We start from the raw sequence: 24,225 nt of genomic DNA, 5'->3' as shown, positions 1-24,225 counted from the left end.
AATCAGGTTGAGCTGTGAGTTGGGGCTAGCGTTGGAGATGAGGGCCGTAGGCAGGTTGTTGAATAGGGAGCTGGACTGCGAGCTGGGGACAGGGGGGTGGGGTGTGCCATTGTCAGTGGAGTGTTCTGCGGTAATAGGGAGAGGGGTGGTATTCGATGGGTGAGAGAGAGTGTGGGCGAGGGGTGTGGGTGAGGGATGGGTCGGCTGGGACGTAAGGGCGGGGACGTCGTTGGGGGGCGACGCCGGAGAGTTATGGGAAGAGTGAAGACTGAAGACAATAGGGGTGTCAAGAAGGTAGTGGGGGCTGAGTATGGGGGGGTGGAGTGGGTGGGATGTTGAGGAGCGAGGGGTGGTGAGCTCTGTGTGTCTGGTTGGGGGGGTGGGGAAGTGAGGAGTGAGAATGGGGGGGATAGAGTGAGAGAGACAACTGCTGCGTAGGAGGGGAGATATGCTCTGGTCCGTTGTCGGTACCGCGAGACTCGTAGGAGGTGTGGAGTGGGTGGGAGGGAGGGTGGGGGTATGTGTGATGTGGGAAGGGGGACGATCTTCACCAATGAGTGCGGGGTGAGGAGTGGAGTGGAGTGGAGTGGAGTGGAGTGGAGTGGAGTGGGGTGGAGTTGAGTGGGTGGAGTGATCTTCGACAATGGGTGCGGGGTGTGAGGTGGAGTGGAGTGGAGTGGAGTGGGGTGGTGTGGAGTGGGTGGAAGGGAGGGAGGGGGTATGTGCGATGTAGGAAGGGGGACGATTATCGTCAGTGGGTGAGGGGTGTGGAGGTGTTACGTTGGGTGTTTGACTAACTATAGCACTGTGGGGATGGGTGGGATGTGTGTCATTCCGCTGGAGGGATGGGCAGGGTGGGTTATGTTGGGGGTGGGTGGGGGTGCGTCCTTCCGCCGGTGAGATGGGCAGGGTGGGTTATGTTGGGGCATGGAGTTGGGGGGTGTGGTGCATCTTGGTGTGTGCGAGGTGGGGGACCGCATTTTGGTAATGTGATCTAGGAAAGTAGGGAAAAGGTGGTCGAGTCGGTCGAGATTCCTATCTGTGGCTTGGAATAGAATGATCCCGTTGTTGTATATGGTAATGGTGGCTCTGCCGGGGAAAACTTGGGATGGCGTGATAGAGAGCGTCAGGCTGTGAGCGGTTTTACTAGTGGTGGAACCAGTGAGAATGGAGAGAAGCGCTTTCCTCCACTGTGCTCTACGCAGAGTGTGGAAGATGATATCAGTGCTCGTGGCTCCATTGCTCTGAGAGAAGTAGGTGTCCACACACGGTGTTTCAGGGTGAGCCTTCAGGAAGTTGTGTTTGTAACGTTTGGCGTTTTTTTTGGAGAGCCCTGGTGGGTAGTTAATTTTGTAAGTGTGCTCGCCTGTGCGTACCATGGTGGAGGAGGCGTAGGCCGGCGAAAGAAAGGGGGGGGGGGTGTACGTGAGAGAGTTTGTGACGTTTGTGAGATTGAGGGGCAGTAGCCTAAGTGGTCTTAGGTAAGGACGGTGGGTGTGGGTGACTAGTCTAAGATGGCTGCCCCAGTGGAGGACTAGCCCAAGATGGCCACCAGGGATAACATAATGGGTAGTAGTCCTTTCTTTGTTGTTGGTGATGTGCCTTAGAGGGATAGCTTCACTTTCTGCACTGGTAATGTTGATGCAGTGCAGGCAAAAGATTTAGGTGTTAGGGTCAGGTTAATGCGCCAGAAATATATGAGGTAGCGATCGTTATAAAGTGAGTTTGGTGCCCATTGAGAAATAACCAGGTTACAGGAGGCAGTGTAGTACTACAGTAAGGACACCCTATCACCTGAGTTGTAAATACATGGATGTATAAAGTGTGCTGCCTATAAGAGGACATTAGTCTAAAGGAGACCAGTTCTTGGGGTAGGGTCACTTTAAGGAGAAACTGCTCCCGTTTTATGCCCCAGCCAAATTTGAACAGGGTAGAATTAACATATGTGATCTGGGGTGATTTAACATATGTGATGTGGGGTGATAAAAAATACCTCTTTGAAGTTTCTGGAGTTTCTGGGCTGGTCAAGATGTCTGCCACAAGAGAGTAGATAAGTCAGGGTTTTTTTAGTCCTTTGTCTGTTGTTGTCTTTTTTTTGGAGAGATCAGTTTCCTTTTCTGTTGAGGGCAGGTCGAGTTAGTCCTGCTTCTATGTTGGTGATTCCTTGTTGCTGCTTGGTAGGGCGGAGAGAGACTTATCTCCGTTTGTGCGACCCTTGATCTAGTTGGAATGCAGCTATGCAGACATCTGGGGTGGTGGTGCCAAGTGACTGCTATATTTATCTGTTTTATTCAGTTAATTTTAGTGACCTGCGTTCTACATATTCGGTGACCAAGAACCGAGGGAAAGATGAAGACAGTAGGAAGAAACATGTTGGCTGGTTCTTGTTTTACGCTGAACTACACATTTTTGGACAGAAACAAATAGTTTTGTGCAGTAGAGATAGTGTGTTTTGATCATCACGGTTCATTCATTTTTAGGCATCGCTGCATTCTCTTACTTTGCCGCTAGAGGGAAGTATGTAGCCATTTTACTTGGAACGTTTTGCCTGGTCAGTGCTAGGATTGACATTCTTCAGGTTGTTGAAATGTTGCTTCTTTCTACAGAAGATGAGGGAAATGTGCCTTTTTCTGTTGAAAGGAAGTGGATTCTGCCACACGCTCACCAAAACCGGTCAATGTCCCCCGTAATTTAACTCGATATTCCTTTCCAGTTTAATTACATACAGAACCAGCAACCAAACAGCACTACATTTTCATCGGGGCCTAAAACGATTACCTGCTGTATACCCGGAAAGCAAAAACTGAGCGTTTTTGTTCTGTTTTTGCCGTTTTATATGGCGCGAACTTGGACTAAGGACATTAAAGCACTTTACTTATGGAACATATTTAGGGGCATATTATCAAGAAACGGCGTTAAAATTATTGCAGCTTTAGCGAAGCGGCGATAATGGGATTGATAATATGCCCTTGTGAATTCCCATAGAAACCCATGTTCTGGTGTGAACATGGGCTTCTATTGGAATGCTCTACGGCATAATATCAAGCCCATTATCGCCACTTTAGCAGCAGTTTCCTGCCGCTAAAGCGGCGATAATCTTAACTCCGTTCTTGATAATATGACCCAACGTTACCAAATCAGCCCTGGTAAAAATGTTAAAATAAACAACCCGCTGCAGGAGGCCGTGGCTAGGAGTGGGCTATATAGAACCCATCTACTTTGAAAGCAGCCCCTGAGTCTGCAGTCCCTGAGTCTGCAGCCCATCAGAAGAATACTATTTATTTATTTATTTATTGCAGTTTTATATAGCGTGAACTTTTCCCAAAGGTGTCTGAGTGTTTTACAATAGAACCAAGTAAAATACACAAGGTACACTTGATGGAATTTATACACTAACAGGGGCACCGTGGCATTTATGGCCCTGACCACATGTCAATTAGGGAAAAACAATTGAAAGCAGTGCTATCCGGAGAAGGCTAGTGCTCAGTCTTTAAGATATCCATGGCTATACAAGGAGTTTTGCATAATGTGGATGCCGTCTTACATCTCACCTAGAGAATGCCTCAGAGAGCTGAAACAGCCTCTTCAGCATCATGTGCCATTGGGGGACGGCCTTAAGGATGGGAGAGCTGGGCCCATGCCCAGGGCGTCAACGTTTCGAAGGGGCGCAAGGAGCTGTCTCCATGCAGGTCAGCAGTCTCACTCTGAAATGGCTTTAGCCAGTCAGCCCACACTGTGTTTAACCCCTTCCGTGTTGCCGTCGGCCATTGGCCGACGGCTGCACTACCTCCCCAATGCTGCAGTTGGCCAATGGCTGACGCGGCCCCGCCTGTTTTTCGGAACTGCCGCGAACTCGCGGCAGCAGCAGCAAACTGGTTAACATTGACGACGTGAACCCCCCTCCCTTTCACAGCTTAAGCGGGGGTGGTGTTGACAATTATAGTTATTTATGAGCCTGTCCTATCTGAAGCACTGTAGACAAAATCGAAAGTAAAGAAAAAACGATAGCGGAGTTCAGGGGTTAACCACAGCAAAAGAAGTATGAGAAAAGAGAGGGAATCTAAGAGAGAGTTGGAAGGAAGAGTGAAAGGAAGGACATATGAAAATAAGGAAGAAACTGTGGCTGAATGGATGGATGCGAAGGTAATAGTACTGATATATGGAAGGGTAAAACAAGATTTGCATTGGTGGGTGAAAGAAAATTGCTGGAATAATAAAAGGCTGGATGGATGGGTAGATGGATGAATGGATGGCTGAATGGAAGGGTGCAAGGATAGATGGGTGGATTGATAAAAGGAAAGTGAATTGATGGACGGATGGATGGGAAAAGTATGGATGAATGGTTGGACGTGTGAGTGGAAGGATGGATGCAAGACTAAGGATGAAAGGGTAGATGGCTGGAATGGTAAAAGGATGGGTGGAAACTTGAAAAGATGGATGGATGCATGAAAGATGAAAAGGATAGAGAGATAGATGGATGGAAGGCAGGATGAAGGGACCTCCTCCAGAGTGGGTAGAGTTTGTTTGCTTCACTCACTTGCTTCAGAGGGACGGATCGAAGTGGGGAGGTATGTCAGTTTTCTGGCTACTCCCTTGGTGTTTAATCATTCTTGTCTTCCTGTACAGGCTGAATGCGCCCCATTAAAATCCTCTCGCGCTCCCATCTCACTCTCTACCCCATCTCATTTACAATTTGGCACCTGCAGGAAGGAGCTGAGCTGTGGGTGATTCAGTTGAGAATGGGGTACGAGTGGGCAAGTATAATCAGCTGAGGTCTGAAAACAGTAGTCATACCCCACTCCCATGCCACACTGCCCACCCTGTGGTCAAATTGTACTTAGTAGCAGCAGTAAGGAAGAAAAAATAGGCCAACAGGACAAGAGACAGCCGGGCAGTGAAGCTCTCAATCAGGAGCAGCAGAACCTCTTATAACACTAAATTCTAAATATTGTTTTCTAAACATGAAACATCTTACATCTTTCTGGTCACATAATGCTGGCAAATAGGAAACTACTAAGCTACTCGATTAGTGGTACTTTATTAAGTTCTACCCCTTCTCTTTGACTTTTAGCCATTGCAGTTTTGTTGCTCCTCACTATAAATACAGGACTTCAAGTATCAGGATGTAAAGAAAATGCATATTTGTTAAATTAATGGAGATAATAGTTTGCTCCTTGTATATCTCAAGTTACAGGCTACCACTAGGATGAAAAGCGAGGGCACCAAGGGGCATATTATCAACAAGTAGCGATATTTATCGCTAACTAAGCTTAGCGAAATTTTTTCTATCGCCGGGCATCGCTGGAGTTTATCGCAAAGATAGCGTGCTATTAGCAACGTTTATCTCAAATGCGATAAAATTTCCGGCGTTAGCGGCGAAATGCGTGAATATCGCTGGTAATCCAGCGATATTCACGCATTATCACCAATGGGGACTTAGCCAGAATATCCACCTCCCATTGGATATAATGGCTAAGAACTGATCTGAGCAGGCGTTCGTTTTCAGCGATATTCGCGCTTAGCGCAAATTTTTTCATCGCTACGCCTCCGTTGATAATAGGCGATAGCGATGTTAGCGACTGCTTTCAGTCGCTAACAGGCTGGGTACGCCCACTTTGCATGTCATTAGCGATAAATATCTGAGAACAGATGGCCTTTGTTTAAACCTCAGTTATTTACCAATTTTGGTTTGCAGGTACCTGTTTGGCACAGTGCATGTGACTGCCTGCCATCCTACCGTCCGCTCACCAGCCCACTAAGACCCTTGGCAGTGAATGCAGAAGCACCTTTATCGTTTTACGTGGAACTTGTTACCATTTGCATGAAGTTTAAAAGCAATGATAATGTGCTTCCTGCACAACAGTGAATGCAACTTGCAGGTCACAGATCTCTCTATAACCACCAGGGAACAAGTACTAGTCTAATCTTGAGAAATAGTTCAGTAGTTTATGGTCCTGCTGCAAACAACAGTGCCAGTAAATTGGCCAGTAATATAATTAAATGCAAGAAAGCACATCATTATGAATTAAGTTCAAATAATCTTTATTTGGTAATTTCCTAGATGATCATAAAAGACATACACAATTTAAAACACACGCAATTAATATAGAAACAGTTAAATATTTAAACGTTTTAAAATGCATCAATAGAAATAAAATTATGACTCAAATCCATGTCACTGTATTGGTGACATTGCAGCTCGTGGACCACACGTTGGACAACACAGGCGTAAACTAAGTCATCACCTCTGGGGCCTTTAATACTTGCCACTCGAAGCAGTTGTGTGGGAACCGAAGTGCCACGTGGCTTCCATGATTCCTCTATTCAAGATGGCCACTGCTGACCTGGCATTTGCAGAGATCCATGACTGGCTCACACAGGGCATCCTAAATTGTCTTAGACTGTGAAAGACCTATGTTGATCAGCCAATGAGATACGGTCGATATATAATGCCTGGTACCACAGATGAGAGTACCACGGAGTTTAAGACCTTGTGAACGCATTCCAGAAAGGTTATGTATAATTTTGTACTAATAAGGACATAGGGCCATATTTAACAATAAGTGGCGCATCCCTGCATATCAGCAAGGATGCGCCACTTATTGTGCGCCATGCCTCCGCCACCATGGATGCGCCGCATTTACAATGCGGCGCACCATGGGGCAAAAACGGCACAGATGCGTCACGCATCTGTGCCGTAAAAGTGACGCATTGCTGGAGTTGCGTCGCAAGCGCGACGCAGCTCCAGCAATGCTCTGTGGGGCCCTATCTTGTTAATGCTGCGTCAATCCTTACGCCTGCTTCAAGCAGGCGCAGGGTTTTGACGCAGCATGGGCCCCAAACTGACTGAGTGAAATCTTGTAGATTTCACTCAGCCACTTTTAGAAGGCGTTCCTGCGCCGGAACGCCCCCCCCCGCGCAGGAACGCATCCTTCTGGCGCAGGACTTTACAACGTGACGCATCTCCCAGATGCGTCACGTTGTAAATACCACGCACCATGGTGCATCTTTTGCGCCGCCGCTGCGTCACAAAAGTGACGCAACGGCGGCGTAAAAGAGGTGCCAGGACTTGTAAATCTGCTCCATAGTCTTTAAGGTTGCGTCTCTTCTGAATTTCTTTCAACATGAAGGTGGAAGCAGCTGTTCTGATGATTGTCAGAACATGCTCTCACTTCTGAAATGAGGCCAATATATGTGACTGTGTTACTGCACACATCTATGAGTGAAGGCAGATGACTAAGGACATTTGAATGACGTCCCAAGATTGGAGATCTCTGCTTTGTAATCCACCTTATTCTTTTATTGTTTAAATGCTTGGAAACATAAACATAAAGGTGGGGTTAGCCAATCAGGACTGGGGAATGGTTCAAGCGGAATGTCTAGCTTTGACCCAGCCCTTGCCCCAAGGGGAGCAGTGAGCCAAGATGGAGCCTGTCCAGAGGGGACTGGTAAGCCATGATACAACCAGACCAAGTATCTGAGACAATTCTCCTACTATGCCTAATGGCGGGTTTGAAATAGAAAAACCACAAAGTGCAGGACAGATAAGCGTATATATTAAACCTGTACAGGTGGGCTTCTGCTTGAAAGTTTCCATGAGTGCATACATACATGTATGTTAAAGTCTAGCAGCAGTCTATCATTGTTCTTATGACTCACTGAAGGCCTGCAGCCTAAGAGCTATTTCTCTGCAATCTCTGCGACCTACCTCTTTGTTTTACATATATATCGAATTACCTCCACAGAATGCACCACACATAGAACAAGCAAAATACGAGGAGAAATTAATAACTTCTCCCCTCATATCGTCATCCTCAGACCAGATTTTACCTGGCCTTAGTTTTTGGCGCTGCACCATCCTAAATAAATATGGGCAGAGTCAAAAAGCAACAGGTGTTGCAGGGGAACACCCACTGCAACAGCCATTGCTCACCCTTTTCATGCTAAGTCAATCGTGAAAAAGGGCCATATTAACAAGGCAGCGTTATGCCACATTAAGTGGCTTAACGCCGCCTTGTAAATAAGGAGAAGGGGATGTTGCCACCAGAACGTCACTAAGTGACATTCTGGTGGCAATATCCACTTGTAAATATGCCGCCAGGTACAAATAGAGTTTCCTTCCTACCATTCATTTTATATTTTTTCTAAAAATACTACTTTTGTAGTTCTGAAGTATCTCCCATAGTGGAGGACAGAGCTAAGGATTCAGTACACTCTTTTGTCAGAAGTGCCCCTGACCTTAGTCTGCTTGTCAAGCTCCACACCCATCTTCAGAATATCAATCTCCGTCGCTTGATTGGCTTTTCCATGATGCTCTTATGGGGTGAAAAGTTCTAGGCATTAAAAAGAGAGAGATTGCAGAATCATATGCCTAGGATCTGCCATTCCTCCCCCATCACAGGCTCCTCAGAAATATTGCCCTTCTTCAGGTCTTTGCCAAAATTTGGGGTCATATTTGGGTGAGAATGTCCACCAGCAGATTCCATACTTGCTGGCTGATTGTCTGGTTCTTCAATCTACAGGTTATTGTCTACATTTCTGTTTGTTATTAACTGTTCCCCACTTTTATGTATTTCGCCACACATATAGAAGATGTACCAGCTTATTCTGCCCTGCAGCTTAGACATACGATACTCAAAGGGAATAAGCAGAGAAACATATATTGTCAAAAACTGTTCTTTTAGTGGCAATATATCCAGTTTTATATTATTATCCCTGCTTTTATTAGAGTATTTATCACCTAATTTATGTCCGTCGTGGAAGTCATGGATGAAGGACCCAGACAAAAAACAGTTAACAATAATGGTAACCATTAAAATCACTTGTATGAGTTATACGCCAAAAATATGGGGGTTTAGTATATACCCTATGCATACTCTCTTGTAGTATTCTACCAACATTTACATTTGCTGGAAGATCTACCTAATGGGACTATGGGGGCCTTACAGCACCTAAAATAAAATAAAAACAGACATCAAGTCTTGGCAATCACAAAAGAGTGCAGATTTTGTTAGGGTGAAGATCTTTCTTTCTGGATTAACTTTTTTTGGTCAATCTCTGAATTCTGGATCTGGATCTGAACTGAGAAGAAAAAAATGAAGAGGACTACAGAGCAGCAATCGAGTAGAGTGGATGAGTCCATGGAGAAGGGGATGGTGAAACAGGCTGATGATCTAATGGGAGCTTAGGGGCTACTCGAGATAGAGCGGGTGTGTATACACAATGCTTTCCTGTATTCCTGCATCAGCTGTAGTTGAACAAAACAAATAACATGGTCTGACTAAGCTGGACAAACTGAAGGTGGTGAATTCTAGGATCATGGGCTACAGGGCTTTTGCTGCCCACATTTTATGTCTTTATCTCTTTTTTTAACCTTCACTTCACTTTAGTTCCTAAGTTTTCTGCGCATTTTCCTTAAATCTGTCCACAATCTCTCCCCTTGATGCCTACCAGCTCCATCTATGTTCTATTTTCCTGCTCGCTCTCTGACATTTGCCACCGAGGTCTGACGGGTTTGCTCTGCTCCGCCACCTGCCAGATCCTACTTTAGCTCATATGCCCTTAATGTCCATCCAAGTGGTGGAAAGGTCTGTCCTAATCGGTCCCTGTTAGTTTTATTCTCGATTTCCATTTCCATTCTCCAGAAACCGCAAATTCTTTGCTCCTTTGCGACTCACATTCCTACATTTTCTCATGGTGTGTTGCTCCTATCTTAAGTCACTTTATACTTAAAATGAAATGTAAGTGAATGGGGCACAAGGACCTTTGAATCCCTAGCCGGTTAACAGTTTTGCTTCACAGTTGGAGGCAGCCGAGAGTCCAGGTATTGGGTGGAGGCGGGCAGTTTTGGATGGTCAGGATATCTACTGCGGGGTTCATTAGGAGTGATCCTTTAAGGAAGCCCCTGCCATGGCAAGCTTGGGACAGGAGATTCAACATCTGAGTCTGAGGGAAAGAGCCCAGAACAGGAATCCAATGATGAGATGAGGTTGCCTTTGGGAATAGTGTCACATACATCACTCTCCTTCCTGTGCAGGTCGTTAGCATTTGAAGAAGGGGTCCAGTCTTCTGGTAAACGTATGATCAGGGTCCTACTACCATCACTACTAAATCCTTAGAAACATGATTTAAAGGAAATGATGGAGTTTATGCCACAATTGGCGGATGCTGGCCAGTAAGACTCAGCCAGGGAGAGTGGACTCACAGCAATCAATAATTCCTGTAATTATTCATTTCTTGCATGAGGCAAACTTTATGTAGTGGAACCGCACCAAAGAAAGTTATGTCTTATCAATGCAGTGCGTTCAGCATCAGTTTTCCCATTCTGTAGCGCTGGGAATTACGAGTTTAATTTATATCTAATTCAATGGTACTCAATTTATCCATCAAGTTGAATGATAGGTTGATCTGCAGTTTTCAAATGCAGCTGAGACATGTGCTCTCTGGACTCAGTCCCACTCTATTTAAGCTGCGAGGTACAGTTTGTCATTCCTGCAGTGCTTAATTTGTAAAAAAATGAAGTGTCAGGGCTCTTGTCAAGAGGCCATTGCAGCCTCCACCACACCATTCTCCCTACCGGTGCTGTCCATAACCACACCACCACAACTACTAACCATCAGACTCCTGCAAGTGTGACAATTCAGACTATTCCACACCCCTTAAAGAATGGCTTGGGTGGCATGTATTAGTCATTTTTTATGTTGCTGGATTAATAAATAACTGTTGTAGTGCTCATCTCTAAATTAGACAAACAGTACCACCATGTGGCAGACTGTCAAAAGTGATGGTGTTGACAATTAAGTGCCAGTGCCGAGCACCGGAAACCACCGGCTCAAATTAAGCACTGATGTTCCTGCCTAATGGACAAACAGTGTTCACAACGGTTAGACAATGTGAAGAACACGGATGTTAAAACAAGTGAACTTCAAATAACTCTACCGAAAAAAACTGACTTGCTTTTTGACAACTGGCTGTTCAACACAGAAGTCGTACACTAACAAAAATACTGTAACTGAACCTAACTGCACCATGTTTGCATTCGGACGCATTTACCTTAGTGTAAATTCTCTTGCAAGGCTTCAGGAAATACGGAGGTTAGGTGGCTGTGCTGAAGTTTGCACTTTTCAATACACTAAATGAGAAATAGATACAAATGTGGCAAGAACCCCAACTTTCCAACTTCATTTACTTATTCAATATGAAGGCCAACATGTTTCTGAGATATTTTCTGTTCAAGACTGGTGATGATAGTTAACTGCAAAACGTTTTCACCTTACTTAGCATGCATTACAGCCTTCATTTCTGAAACAACAAAAATTGCACTTATCACACAAATTAAAATTTAACATGCGTGTATAACTCACGTACAAACGTGGCATGAAGTACCGGCAGGACAATCATTTGATCAGAAAATATTATGCAGACCCAACACAATTCACTTTAATAGTTTCCTTGAAACCTTTTCTATGGAACTATCTCCTGTGGGAGAAAATTATGTAAAAACACATAACCTTTAAAAATATATATATGACACAAACAAAACCATATTAAAGAAAAGTATTGTATTGTAATTGCATTTATATAGTTCTTACCACCTCTGACCAAGCATCGAAGTGCTTTTTTGGCGAGTAGCATGCTACTCAGGAACCCATAAAGGATACGTGGTGAATTTGTTTAGTGAAATATGAAAGTAATTTGAGTGGTGGATATGCTAGTCAGTTATTTGGATTCAGAAGGATAGTGGATGGATAGAAGACGGAAGGACTTAGACATGTTTTTATTTTGTTTTTCTATTTTTTAGGTCATTGCAGTAAGAGGAGGCTTGGGATGAGTAAAAGGGATGTAGAGGGGGAAGAGTCAGAGGGAAGGGTTTAGAAAGACTTGTATGCAACTCTATGTTAGAACTCAATATGATCCTAACTTGCTTGTTGATTGAGTTATTGGCAAAGTCACAAGACCAAAAATGTAGAAAGGATTTATGATATTGTCAAGCACTGTGTCCTTAGACGAATATTTCTTTTCCTCTGCAGATCCCATGGAGGGTGTAGATGAGCAGAAGTACAGCACAGGGTACATCCAGTGCGTACATGAGGTCCACAACCTTCTCCTCACCTGCGAGTGGATGGACAAAAGCCTGGGCGCCCGCATGCTGAACCACCTGTTGAAGTCCCTACCCAAGTCTAGTGAAGAGGCCGGCCAAGACACCGCACGACCTTCATCACCTGCCATGTTGGAGCCGGAGCACGACGACTGCCGGCATTCGCCAAGCGAGGACAAGGTGGACACCAGTAGACCGCTAGGTGTGTCCTCATTGTCTAAGGGTGCAGATCTCCCTCGGAACCCTCCTCAGCTTCACTTCTCCAGCCCCCCTGAGCTGCCTATAGATGCCCATGATAGTGAAAGCCCAGGAGCACGAAATATGTGGCGGCCCTGGTGAGGTCCACCAAGTCAATAATCTCAACCAAACTTCTCTTCTCCAATGTAGACACTTTCCTATATGTATCTTATAGATATGCTTCTTTATAACACCTTTGAGTGAGCTAGCTCCTGTCGGTGGACTAAAGATCCGGGTACTTCATGCCGAAGTAAACCTCATGTGTAGCCTCTTTTGTAGAAGGCTGAATGTTGCTCTCTATTTATTTCAAACCTCTAAATTATTTATATAACGTTTCTTATGCTTATTAGCGTACAGTAATATAATAAATGCCTTTGATTTCCACTTAAAGCATTATAATTATTAAATTAACTTCTAATTAATAAAAGTCAAGTGCTAACTCTATCTCTTGCATTTTGTGCTTATTTTAATACACATATGCGTGCACTGTGCATGGAGTCAAGATACCAGAGTGTCTCCTTGTCGAAAAGCATGTGCAAGCATGAGAGATAAGTGGCCCATGTGATCTATTTATTTGCCAACTTTTAATGTGTGTGCAAAAGGGTTCCTCTAGTGGTTATAATGCTAACCGCTCTTCTAGACTACTTGTATGTAGAATCATCTAACAGGTATTATTGCCAATAAAAGGCACTTAAAGAGTTCATGAAACTAGGCCACTTTGCAGAATGCTGAGTATAATGAGACTGATGGACACTAGCGAGTCGACTTATCAAGGTTTTACACACCGCATTGTAGCCAGACACCTTGCTGCGCTGCGTGAAAGGAAAGGGTCAGAAATGCGCCATATTTAACATTATATGACGTATTCCTGTCCTCTGTTTGCGCACAAAGTGCTGATTTGCGCAAACATTGGCACTGTTGCTCTGTAGTCCAGAGGTCTTCAATCTGTGGGGTGCGCCCCCCATGCGAGCCTTGGAGTCCTGGGAAGGGGGTTGCGCATTTCCAGACCACGCTTCTACCTTACATCCAAAACATGTGCTCTTCCTTTTGGCTAAAGACAACCACCCCGTTAATTGAGTCATATGTGCTGTGAAACGAAGAGGCCCGGCAGACAGGTAAAACAATCCTTCAAACAAGCCTTTGTGCCAGGGTGCCTGCTTGCCACACTGGTGTAACGAAAAGTGAGGGGGCCTCCCTGCACGGTACTTAGGGGGGCCCCCTCCGGGCTCAATCAGGAGCTCTCCCAGCCAGAGCTCAGTGCCGAGGGGGCCCCTTGGAGCTAGGCCCCCCCCCCGCACCGTGTTGTGAAAAGGTAGGGCCGAATTCGACCAAGAACCTTCAGTGTTTGCCCGGCGTTAGCCGCCTCTCATACCATTCGAGATTACCAAACAAAGAGGCAGGCGCTGGAGACAGAAGGCAGGAAACAGGAGTTTATTCCGACGGAGCAGAACACGTCAAATCAGACAACAGGGTATCTTCTCGAGGTGCTCTAACCGCATCTCTGAGGCCTGGTCTCTTATACACAAGTTTATGGCTTTATTACATTTATGACATCAGTGGTATTGCTTTGAAGTACGAAAAAGGCATCTTTGGAATCCTCGGTTCAGGCCCGTTCTCACACATATCTACAGTAGGGGTCCCCACCCAAATCTCAGCATGATGGCTATCGCGCAGCTGGACATTCCGCTGGGAACAGGAATGCGGGCGATCGGTCGGATCTAGGGGTGTGAAGGCATTGATTAATCCCCGCTCCTTTGATGTGAGGCGAGGTCCTACTGTAGGGGGCAATAAACCGTATCTGTTGGGCTAGGTGATGGCCTGGGATCAGGCCGGACAATTGGGCAGGGAGGAAGAGGTTATCAAAAGGGCCTGTTCTATGAATGAGATGAAAGAGTGAGGGGGTTCAGCACGGGATGTGGCCCGGGGACAGGGTCGCGCTGGAGGTGCGTTTATGGCCCAAGCAGGAGAGATCGGGGGCTGTCGGGGCGCGGGGGGGGGGGGATGCTTGCGAGGCCGGGGAGTGAGGGGGAGAGACGCGCAGGCTATTGGCAGTGGGCAGAGAGACCATGGCAATCAAAATGGCTGCTGCTTACGCGCACGTATGGATCTGAAAAGGACAAGATGGCGCCGATAATGTTTACGCCACAATCCAGATTTTAACAGTCCTCCCTTTTCAACATATCTAGCCAGCTTGTCAATGTATGTCTATCCCCATTATATTACGTATTTCGATATCATACAAAGCTTTCATGCGTTCAGCTTCGAAGTTCGGAGTCTTAGGGCAAATACAGTTAGCAAACAGTGAGCACAGAGGCGGCAAGCATTGAATACCCAGGCAGAGTCCACATATTACGACGATTGGTATCAGTACGATCATGAACAACCTCCATCCCCAGTCTTTTACAGCTCTCCAGAACCAACTCCCAAGTGACCATCCGTCTTGTTCCTGATGAACTTCTGAGGAGAGTCTGTGGAGGTGTTCAATGGCTTTGTAGACTGAGGGCGAATTGTCTGGTATGTAGGTACAACAGCTGGACCCGATGATACGGCATGCTCCTCCACGGTCCGCCAGAACCACATCTAGAACAAGGCGGTTTTGAAGAGCCACCAGACGGACCGCTTGAAGCTCGGCTGTATTGTTTGTGAGGATACCAGCTGTAATGTTCATCGTTGTTTCGACTGCCTGGGACAAATGCCGAATGGCACGACTGTTCGCCATCGGACCCCAAAGTGGAACAAGTCCCTTTATTGCATCCAAGAATTGTGCTCCAGTGGAGTCGGCCTGCTCAATGTCCTTTGCTCGTTTTTGTCGGTGATGGTTTGCCGGAGCCACATAGGTCGGAGGAAGGATGAAGGCAATGTAGCAGGTACCTCCCCAGCCCTTTGGGAGCCAGGTGTAGGCTTTTGTACCGCAGACGAAGTACATGTTTGGAGAGGTGACAAAAGAGGGCGGGTCGGTTGAGTCCAAAGTTCTGGTGATGCGGCAAGCGCTGTGGCCCACCAGTTGTGTCCCATGGCCTGTGATGCATACAAGGCCCGAGACATTGACGACAGATAGGGCCACAGTCAGGGTGGCAGCCGTTCGTTTCCGGAGGTAGGAGAAGGTGGGTCTGGCTGGATTGTTGAATACTTGCATCTCCACCCTTTCTTTGGCGGGGATGTCCATGTGAACAGAAGCATTGGAGGATAGAGGGCAGAAGGGAGCAGCAGTTCTTCCGGTTTTGTTCAGCCAGACCCCATGATAAAAGTGCGACATAGTTCCGCTGGAAGTGGCATTGTCTCTGTAGCTCTCTTGCAAGAGGATCAGCCAAGCAAGGCAGGAACCATGAACAGAGAAAGGTGAAGGGATGAAGGGGATGGAATGTCCGGTGGCATGTGGTATCAACCCACAGATCCAGCAATTCGTGGCATTGGCAGCAAGGTTGTGTTGGTGCATCAACTGTACGAAGGAGTTGTTCCAGAACTCCTTACGCCTTTCTTGGATTTGAGGTGAAAGAGAGACCAGGTAGTGTTCTTTCATGGTGGTAGGCTGTGCAGTCGTTAGAAATGTCTTATGAGCCGGTGCGTTCTCTTCCACGATCCAGAAGGTAGTCATGAGGAGGAGGCAAAAGAGAAGAGCGATAAGAAGAGCAATAGTCTTTGAGCTGTGCAACCTGTCAGTTTTCGGGTTTCTGTAGTGGGTCTTCGGATGTCCGGTTGCTTCCATCATCTTCGTATCGGGCGCTTCCATCATCTTCAAGGTGCTCGGTAGTGGGCAGAACCACAAACTTCGTTGGGCTTCTCTCCTGGCAGCCTTAGTAGTGTTAGGCCACCAGTCTGAGAATTGTAACTTAGTCAGTGGTCTGCTTAGCCGAAGCTCCCTTCTTTCGTCGCAGGTTATACCCTTCTCTGGATGGCACAGTGGGATCAGGGAATTCCGCCAATTCGAGTGTCTCTGCCTCAGGGTAGCAGCTCAGGGATGGTTGGTCTTTGTTCAGGAGCTCTTCTTGGGTGGTCACGTCTTTGGTCGACGTCAGGGTCGGAGAGATTTTCTTGCAATGATGTGCATGCAGCCAATTTCGCTTTCCCTCCACTCGAAGAGCTGTTCGGGTGGTGATCAAAACTTGCCAGGGGCCCGTCCAGCGGGGTTCCAGACTCTTCTCCCGCTGGAAGTTCCGAATTAGGACGAAATCTCCAGGCTGGATGGTATGTCCGGGGCCCCTGGAAGCATCGGGGATGGCCTGCAGCACCTGATGATGAATAACAGACAGTGTTTTAGTTAGGTTATACAGATAGTCAGACATTAGGACGTCCGGGACGTCGTGAATAGATGTCGGTTGGGTGCAGACCAGATACTCATGGGTCGGCCAAAAACGACCTCGTAAGGGGTCAAGTGGTGTTTGGTGGGGGTGGAACGCATTGACAGCAATGCCAGGGGAAGAGCGTCTGGCCATTTTAGTCCTGTGGTAGCCACTATTTTTGCCAGTTTTAGTTTCAATGTGGCGTTGTGTCGCTCGACCAGTCCAGCTGATTGGGGGTGAAAAACTGCGTGGAATTTCTGTCGTACCCCCAGCCCCTTCAGTATAAGCTGGATAACCTCGGCTACGAAATGGGGGCCATTGTCACTCCATAAAATACGACAAAGGCCGTAGCGAGGGAAGAACTCTTTCAGTAGTACTTTTGCAGTGGCAATGGCAGTGTTGTCACGCGTCGGGTAGGCTTCCACCCATTTGCTAAAAGCGCATACAACAACAAGTACATACTTCAGTCCTTGACATCTCTCTAACTGAATATAGTCCATCTGTAGGACTTCAAATGGGTGGTTGGGGACCCCAAATCCTCCTCGGGGTACGACAGTTCCTTTCCCAGGGTTGTGTTGCAGACAAACTAGGCATTGTTGGACAAGACGTTTGGCTGAGTCTGTAATTTTGTCATTATGCCACACTCGGGAGACAAGTTCAGCCATAGGGGCTGCTCCTATGTGTGCAGGGGAGTGAGCCATGGTCAGTATAGGGATCAAGTATGAATTGGGTAGCAACCATTTGTTCGTGTCTTTTGTCTGCCAGCAGCCTTCATCGTCCTTCAGTCCCACCCGTGCCCATTCAGTCAATTCGTGTGGTGCACTGGCTATCTGGATGTCCCTAATGGTCTCCCTAGCGTCCTTCCATTTTTCTGTTTGCGACCTGGTCACGTATATGCGTGTTGTCGTCCGATTCTCTGCTGTCGTCCGGGCGGTGATATCCGCCAGTGCAATCCCCTGTCCGACGATATCTGTCACCCTTTTGTGTGCCTGACATTTGATCACAGCAAGTCGTTTGGGAAGGAGAACTGCTTCAGTCAGAGCGGAGACTAGATCTCCGTGTAGGATGGGGGTGCCGTGTGAGGTCAGGAATCCCCTTTCCTTCCACAGGAGCCCAAAATGATGCACCACCCCGAAGGCATACTGGCTGTCCGTGTAAATGTTTGCTGTCGTCCCTGCTGCTAGGATACAAGCTCGTGTGAGGGCAATCAGTTCTGCTGCCTGTGCAGATTTCTGTGTGATGCGGGCGGTCTCAACTACATTTCGGGCTGTGGTGACTGCATACGCAGCTGAGGTGGTGCCATCGGTGAGTTTGATGCAAGAGCCATCCACCCATAGCTCTCCGTCAGGATCTGGGAAAGCTGTGTCTCGAAGGTCCACTCTATTCCTAGTCTGTTCATCCGTGAGGGTCACACAGTCATGTATAGGGGGCACATCGGGATCATTCTCAGGCAGAGGCAACAAGGTGACTGGGTTCAGTGTGGTGCATCGTTTCAACGTGATGTGAGGTGGGAGCAGTGTCAGTTCATACCCAGTCAGTCGTGCGCTGGTCAGGTGTTGTGTCTTGGTCTGGTTTAGGAGGGTGTCAACAGCATGGGGCACTAGTACAGTGAGGGAATTCGAGAGTATGATCCCCTCACTTTGTCGGATAGAGACAGCAGCAGCAGCTACTGCTCGAAGGCAGGCAGGCAAAGCTCTTGCTACAGGGTCAAGAGTGGCAGAGAAATAGGCACATGGTCGTTGTTTGGGGCCGATGGTTTGGGTCAGGACAGACAAAGCGCATCCCTCCCTTTCGTGGGTGTAGAGAGAGAAGGGTTTTGTATAATCAGGGGTTCCTAGGACTGGTGCTGAACAAAGGGCGTCTCGTAGTTCCTTGAAGGAGGATTGGCATTCAGGGGTCCAAGGGAGCGGGAAGGGGACATCTTTAGCCAGTAGGGAAAGTAGTGGTTTCACAATGAGGCTGAAATTTGGCAACCATTGTCGACAGAAGGAGGTGAGGCCTACCAAAGAGCGGACTTGCTTCGTGGTTCTAGGGATAGGGGTCTCTAGAATAGCCTGAATTCGATCGGGTGTGAGTTTTCTCCCATCTTTGGACAAGAGGTGGCCTAGGTAAGTGACTTGAGGTTGGCAGAATTGCAACTTCTTCTTGGAGACCTTGTGGCCGTTTTCCGCGAGGAAGTGCAGGAGTTGGATGGTGGCTGTGACTGCAAGTGGAGTGGTGTCGGCCGCCAAAAGGATATCATCGACGTACTGTATCAACACCACTCCGTCCGGTAACTGGACTGCATCCAACTGTCTCTTGAGGGCCTGGCTGTAGATGCTTGGACTTTCAGTGTAGCCCTGGGGTGCTCTACAAAATCTATATGAGCGGGATTTTAAAGTGAAGCCGAAAAGGTAGCGGCTGTCTGAGTGGATGGGGATGGAGAAAAATGCGTTCTTGAGATCGATTACCGTGAAGGTGGTGGCAGTGGAAGGAATCAGGGTCAGAATGGTGGTGATGTCTGAGACTACAGGGTACTGAGGTACGACTACTTTGTTGACTTCTCGTAGGTCGATGATGAAGCGGTACGCTTTTTCATCTCCCTCACCCTGCTTCTTCACAATGGGTAGGATAGGGCTGTTGCAAACATTGCTAACTACTTCTTCTACCACTCCTGCGTCTACCAGGGACTGGATGATTTTTACCAATGCCTTCTCGCCTTCGGGCAATATCCGATACTGTGGGAGTTTTGGGAGCACTGCGTCCTGTCGAACAGTTATGTGTACAGGGTCTATCATCATGCGTCCTACGTCCAAGTCAGTCTTTGCCCATAGGTACAGAGGTAGGGTGTCGAGTAAGGACAAGTCAGCGTCAGTGATGGAAAACATGCGTTGTGTGTGACAAGATCTGAGCAGCGTTGGGTTGTCGTACAGAATGACTCGAACTCCGTCTTGTGAACACCTAATAGTAGCTCGAAAATGTTTCAACAAGTCAAGTCCCATAATAGCGTCGGGGGTGTTGGAGGAGAGCAAAAACGTCGTGTCAGTGGTGTTATTGTCCAAGTTAAAAGAGATCGGCGTGGACAAGGGATTGGTGGAGGGCGTTCCATCAAAACCTATTGATGTCACATGTGAGCCATACAAGGGTGCCCTGGGAATCAATCGTTTAGACAACGCACTACCTGTTGCACCAGTATCTACCAGAAATGGAGACTTCGTACCTAGGACCTTAGTGGTGACATAAGGACCTTGCTGGTCAACATAGAGCTCGACTGGATCCCTTCCTTGCCCTTGGCAGTTCTATGCAAAGTCGTGGGCATTGTCGCAGTCAGACTGTTGGCACTGATTCTGTCGGGGACGGTCAAACATGTTCGGTCTGCCAGGTCTGTCATTGTTGGTGTCGTTTGTGTGCCCTCGTCCCTGTCCTCTATTTCTCGGCCCGCCCGCTACGTCTCTCGTGTCTTTATTTCTGAGTGCTTCTTGCAGAGCTGGACATTGAGATTTCCAATGGCCAAATCCTTTGCAAAACGCACACTGGTTCTCATCGAGGTCTGTTCGTGGAGCGCCGGGTGCGGGTGTGCGGTCTCTAGGGGGTGGATTTCTAGGAGCATTCGACTGGTAGTTCCCTCTATACTGTTCCCTTCCTATAGTCACCCCTTGCAACTGAGCAATCATCACCCTCTCTTTCAAGTCCTTTTTCTTTTTCTCAGTCGCTCGATCGTTCTCGTTCTTTTGTCGCTCATAGTATTGAGCCATCTGAAGGATAGCTGCGGGCTTGGAGGCCGCCCAACTACTCTCGCTAGTCTGTAGTTTCTGCGAGACTTCTGGTGTCAGGCCTTTCACATAGTTCTGGACAAACAAGTGATGTCCGGTTGCAGTGGTCATGTCCTGGCCGCTGTAATCGGAGAACACCGTTTCAAACCGGGAGAAGTATTCTGATACGTCTTCCTGGGGTTTCTGGCGACAGGCCGTTACTATCGACCAGTCCACCTTCCTTTCTGGGACTAAGGTTTTTAATTTCTGCACGATCTTATCTGGTAGGTCTAGAATGGCTTTCAAAGGTTTCTGTCCCGGCTCTCGCTGTTTGTCTACATCACCGAGTTGTATCCAGGTATGTCCGAACAGCTCAAGGTGGTCGACTTTCCGGATTTGCTTCCACACATCAGCTGGCAGACATAACCCGAAAAACAAATCGATATCCGCTAGGGTCATAATCGTTGAACCCAAAACGGTGGCTAATTCTGTATAGAAGGCTGTGGGGTTCTTTCGCAGATCAGGCAAGGACTTTCGGAAAGTCAGGATGTCTTGCCGATCCCATGGTTGGTAAACCCAGTTGTAAACTACCCTCCCTCTCGCATCTTGGTGGTTAATATCGTCGTGTGTTCCCTGTCCTCGTGGGGGGACCCAATAGGGGGCGGCCTCCTTTATGGGCATCATAGTGTCAATTTTTTCTACTCTGGCTTCAGTCGCTGCAGGAGTCATGGTGTTAGTCTCTGGTTTCAGTTCCGTGAGGTGGCGGAAAACTTCAAGCGTACGCGTGAAGAGGTTCGCCACATCACACTCGCCCCCATCTCCGACATCAACTTTCCTATACAGAGTCGTTAGGTTTTCAGGGCCTTTTCCTTGGTATCGGTCCTCGTAGGCATTAAGGGTGTGGTAACAAAGGCGTACGACAAAGTGTCGTCTGTGGCTATTGGCATATGTATTGTACATATCCGTTACATAATCCTCACTTTCCTTTCGCACCACCAGTGTCTTTACAATCTTATCGATCCCAGCTCGTTCATCCTTACTTAATCTATTCGATCTCGCAGGGTCTTTCCTCCCAGCTTCGGGATCATCTGAAGTCGCTGCTCGCGCTGCGCTGAGTGCGAGGGGTTCGGTCGGCGCAGAGGCCATAAGGACCGAGGCTCCGGCACTACTCTCGCCTGTCGTTGGGGGTTGCGGGTGCTGCGCTAAGGGTTGGGAAGGGGCATATGGAGGGGGCATGTACATGATCGGGGGACCTAGTAGTAAATCATCGTTCGTTCGCTGTTTCGAAGGTAGCTCGGGGTAAAGTGTAGAGGGTGTCCTGACGGGACACTGGCCCGATGATTCGGAATCTTGTTTTAGCTTGGTTTCCTCTCTTTCTTTTATTTCTTCCTTCAATTTGTTAGCGGCTAGGTGAGCTGCTTTGCGTAATTCCTTTTCTAACCTGACCTCATTTCTCTTTTTCCGCTGTTCTGTTTCTTTGCGCCACATGCCGAAGCTATCGAGCATAGTGGGTGTTGTCTTATTGTTATAAAGGGCTATTCCCAGCGCGTTTATTTTATCGTTATCAAAGGATCCTATCAGTGGCCACTGATTTTCCCGATCCTTTTTCGTGTATTTATGCCACAGCTTACTATAAGCCACGGTGACTAGTCCATATTTAGTAAACATGTCCTTATTAGGGGTGCCCTCCAGTGGAGCCGGATGGTTCACCTCTAATAAGCGGTCCGGGCTGAACCAACTACCAACAGACGGGGCGAAGATAGGCATGACGGGTTACAAAGGGGACAAAAGTCTGCACTACCTATCCTTCACTATCCGCAAAGACTAAACAGAGTATTGCGACCCTGTGCTTATTTGTGAATAGAGAATAACCCAAAGAGAACCAATTCCTAACGATCAATGTTCGGATAAACAATCAATCAAATGAGGGATAAAAATAGGCACGACGGATTACAACGGGGGCAAAAGCCTGCGTTACCTATCCTTCACTATCTGCAAAGACTAAACAGAGTATTGCGACTCTGTACTTGTTTGTAAATAGAGAATGATCCAAAGAGAACCAATTCCAAAACAGTAAATGCTTGGATAACAATCAATCAAATGGAGAGGGAAGCAGGCACGACGGATTACAACGGGGGCAAAGGCCTGCGTTACCTACCCTTCACTATCTGCAAAGACTAAACAGAGTATTGCGACTCTGTGCTTGTTTGCAAATAGAGAATCTCTCAGAAACAATCAAATGAGTAATACTAGTATTTGCAAACAATCAAACAATCAATTCGCAATTCGTCGTGTTACACGACCTTACCCGGACCGCATGGACGGTTTCTCGTCTTCCGCTTCCAGCGCCCGATCGTCCTCTATTCTCCGTAATTGCTGTGGCACTCCTGATGGTTCCCAGTCAGGACCGTAGATCACTCGAGAGAGGTCTGTTCAGAACCGGTGAAGTTTGGATGATCGGCTGCCAGACGAGGGTCTATCGAGCAGGAGCTCTTCCCGATCGTTGCAGTTGTTCACACTGTCGTCGGGACCTCTCCCACTGGATCCACGTGTCGCTGATGGGCCCCACATTGGGCGCCAATTGTGAAAAGGTAGGGCCGAATTCGACCAAGAACCTTCAGTGTTTGCCCAGCGTTAGCCACCTCTCATACCATTCGAGATTACCAAACAAAGAGGCAGGCGCTGGAGACAGAAGGCAGGAAACAGGAGTTTATTCCGACGGAGCAGAACACGTCAAATCAGACAACAGGGTATCTTCTCGAGGTGCTCTAACCGCATCTCTGAGGCCTGGCCTCTTATACACAAGTTTATGGCTTTATTACATTTATGACATCAGTGGTATTGCTTTGAAGTACAAAAAAGGCATCTTTGGAATCCCCGGTTCAGGCCCGTTCTCACACATATCTACAGTAGGGGTCCCCACCCAAATCTCAGCATGATGGCTATCGCGCAGCTGGACATTCCGCTGGGAACAGGAATGCGGGCGATCGGTCGGATCTAGGGGTGTGAAGGCATTGATTAATCCCCGCTCCTTTGATGTGAGGCGAGGTCCTACTGTAGGGGGCAATAAACCGTATCTGTTGGGCTAGGTGATGGCCTGGGATCAGGCCGGACAATCGGGCAGGGAGGAAGAGGTTATCAAAAGGGCCTGTTCTATGAATGAGATGAAAGAGTGAGGGGGTTCAGCACGGGATGTGGCCCGGGGACAGGGTCGCGCTGGAGGTGCATTTATGGCCCAAGCAGGAGAGACCGGGGGCTGTCGGGGCGCGGGTGGGGGATGCTTGCGAGGCCGGGGAGTGAGGGGGAGAGACGCGCAGGCTATTGGCAGTGGGCAGAGAGACCATGGCAATCAAAATGGCTGCTGCTTACGCGCACGTATGGATCTGAAAAGGACAAGATGGCGCCGATAATGTTTACGCCACAATCCAGATTTTAACAGTGTGGGCTGCAGGGGGGCCTGTGTTATGCCCCTGGCTTGCCAGAATGAAATGCAAATGTGTGCTAGTAGTGAATCTGCAAATGTAAAGGGTGCTTTGGAGTGGCTCTGGCTTTAATTGTTTGAATCACTCCAAGCATTGTGATGGCAAAGATATGTTTTTAGCTAATGGTGAAAGACCTTAAAAACAAACAAAATATTTTAAGGCTGATTTATGAGAGGCTTGCACCGCTGGAGTGTCACTTTTTGGAAGCTTCGGCAGCACAAGCGTCTCAATCATATCTATGATGCGATGCAAGGTCACCCTGCGTGGAGTTGCATGGCCTCATAGATATGGAGTAATGCAAGGCAGGGCAAGTCGCTGCATTGCCTTACTCTGTGTCGGGGAGGCATTCCATTGTCATTGGGTGGGTGTTTCCACACAACACCCATGGAATTTGATGC

At 47.6% G+C, this 24,225-nt stretch overlaps 1 protein-coding gene across 1 annotated transcript in view; it reads left to right on the top strand.

Annotated features, from left to right (window-relative positions):
- Positions 1-12,764, top strand: part of LOC144792897 (transcription cofactor HES-6-like) — a 51,566-nt gene extending 38,802 nt beyond the window's left edge. Inside the window, exon 4 of the mRNA XM_078668102.1 lies at positions 12,030-12,764. Coding sequence (XP_078524228.1) covers positions 12,030-12,436 — 407 coding nt within the window. The 3' untranslated portion in view covers positions 12,437-12,764. The remainder of the gene's footprint in view (positions 1-12,029) is intronic.
- The last annotated feature ends 11,461 nt before the right edge of the window (positions 12,765-24,225 follow it).

This window comes from Lissotriton helveticus, chromosome 11 (genome assembly GCF_964261635.1).
Source record: "Lissotriton helveticus chromosome 11, aLisHel1.1, whole genome shotgun sequence".
Classification (NCBI taxonomy): domain Eukaryota; kingdom Metazoa; phylum Chordata; class Amphibia; order Caudata; family Salamandridae; genus Lissotriton; species Lissotriton helveticus.
This window is presented reverse-complemented; position numbering and strand designations above follow the sequence as displayed.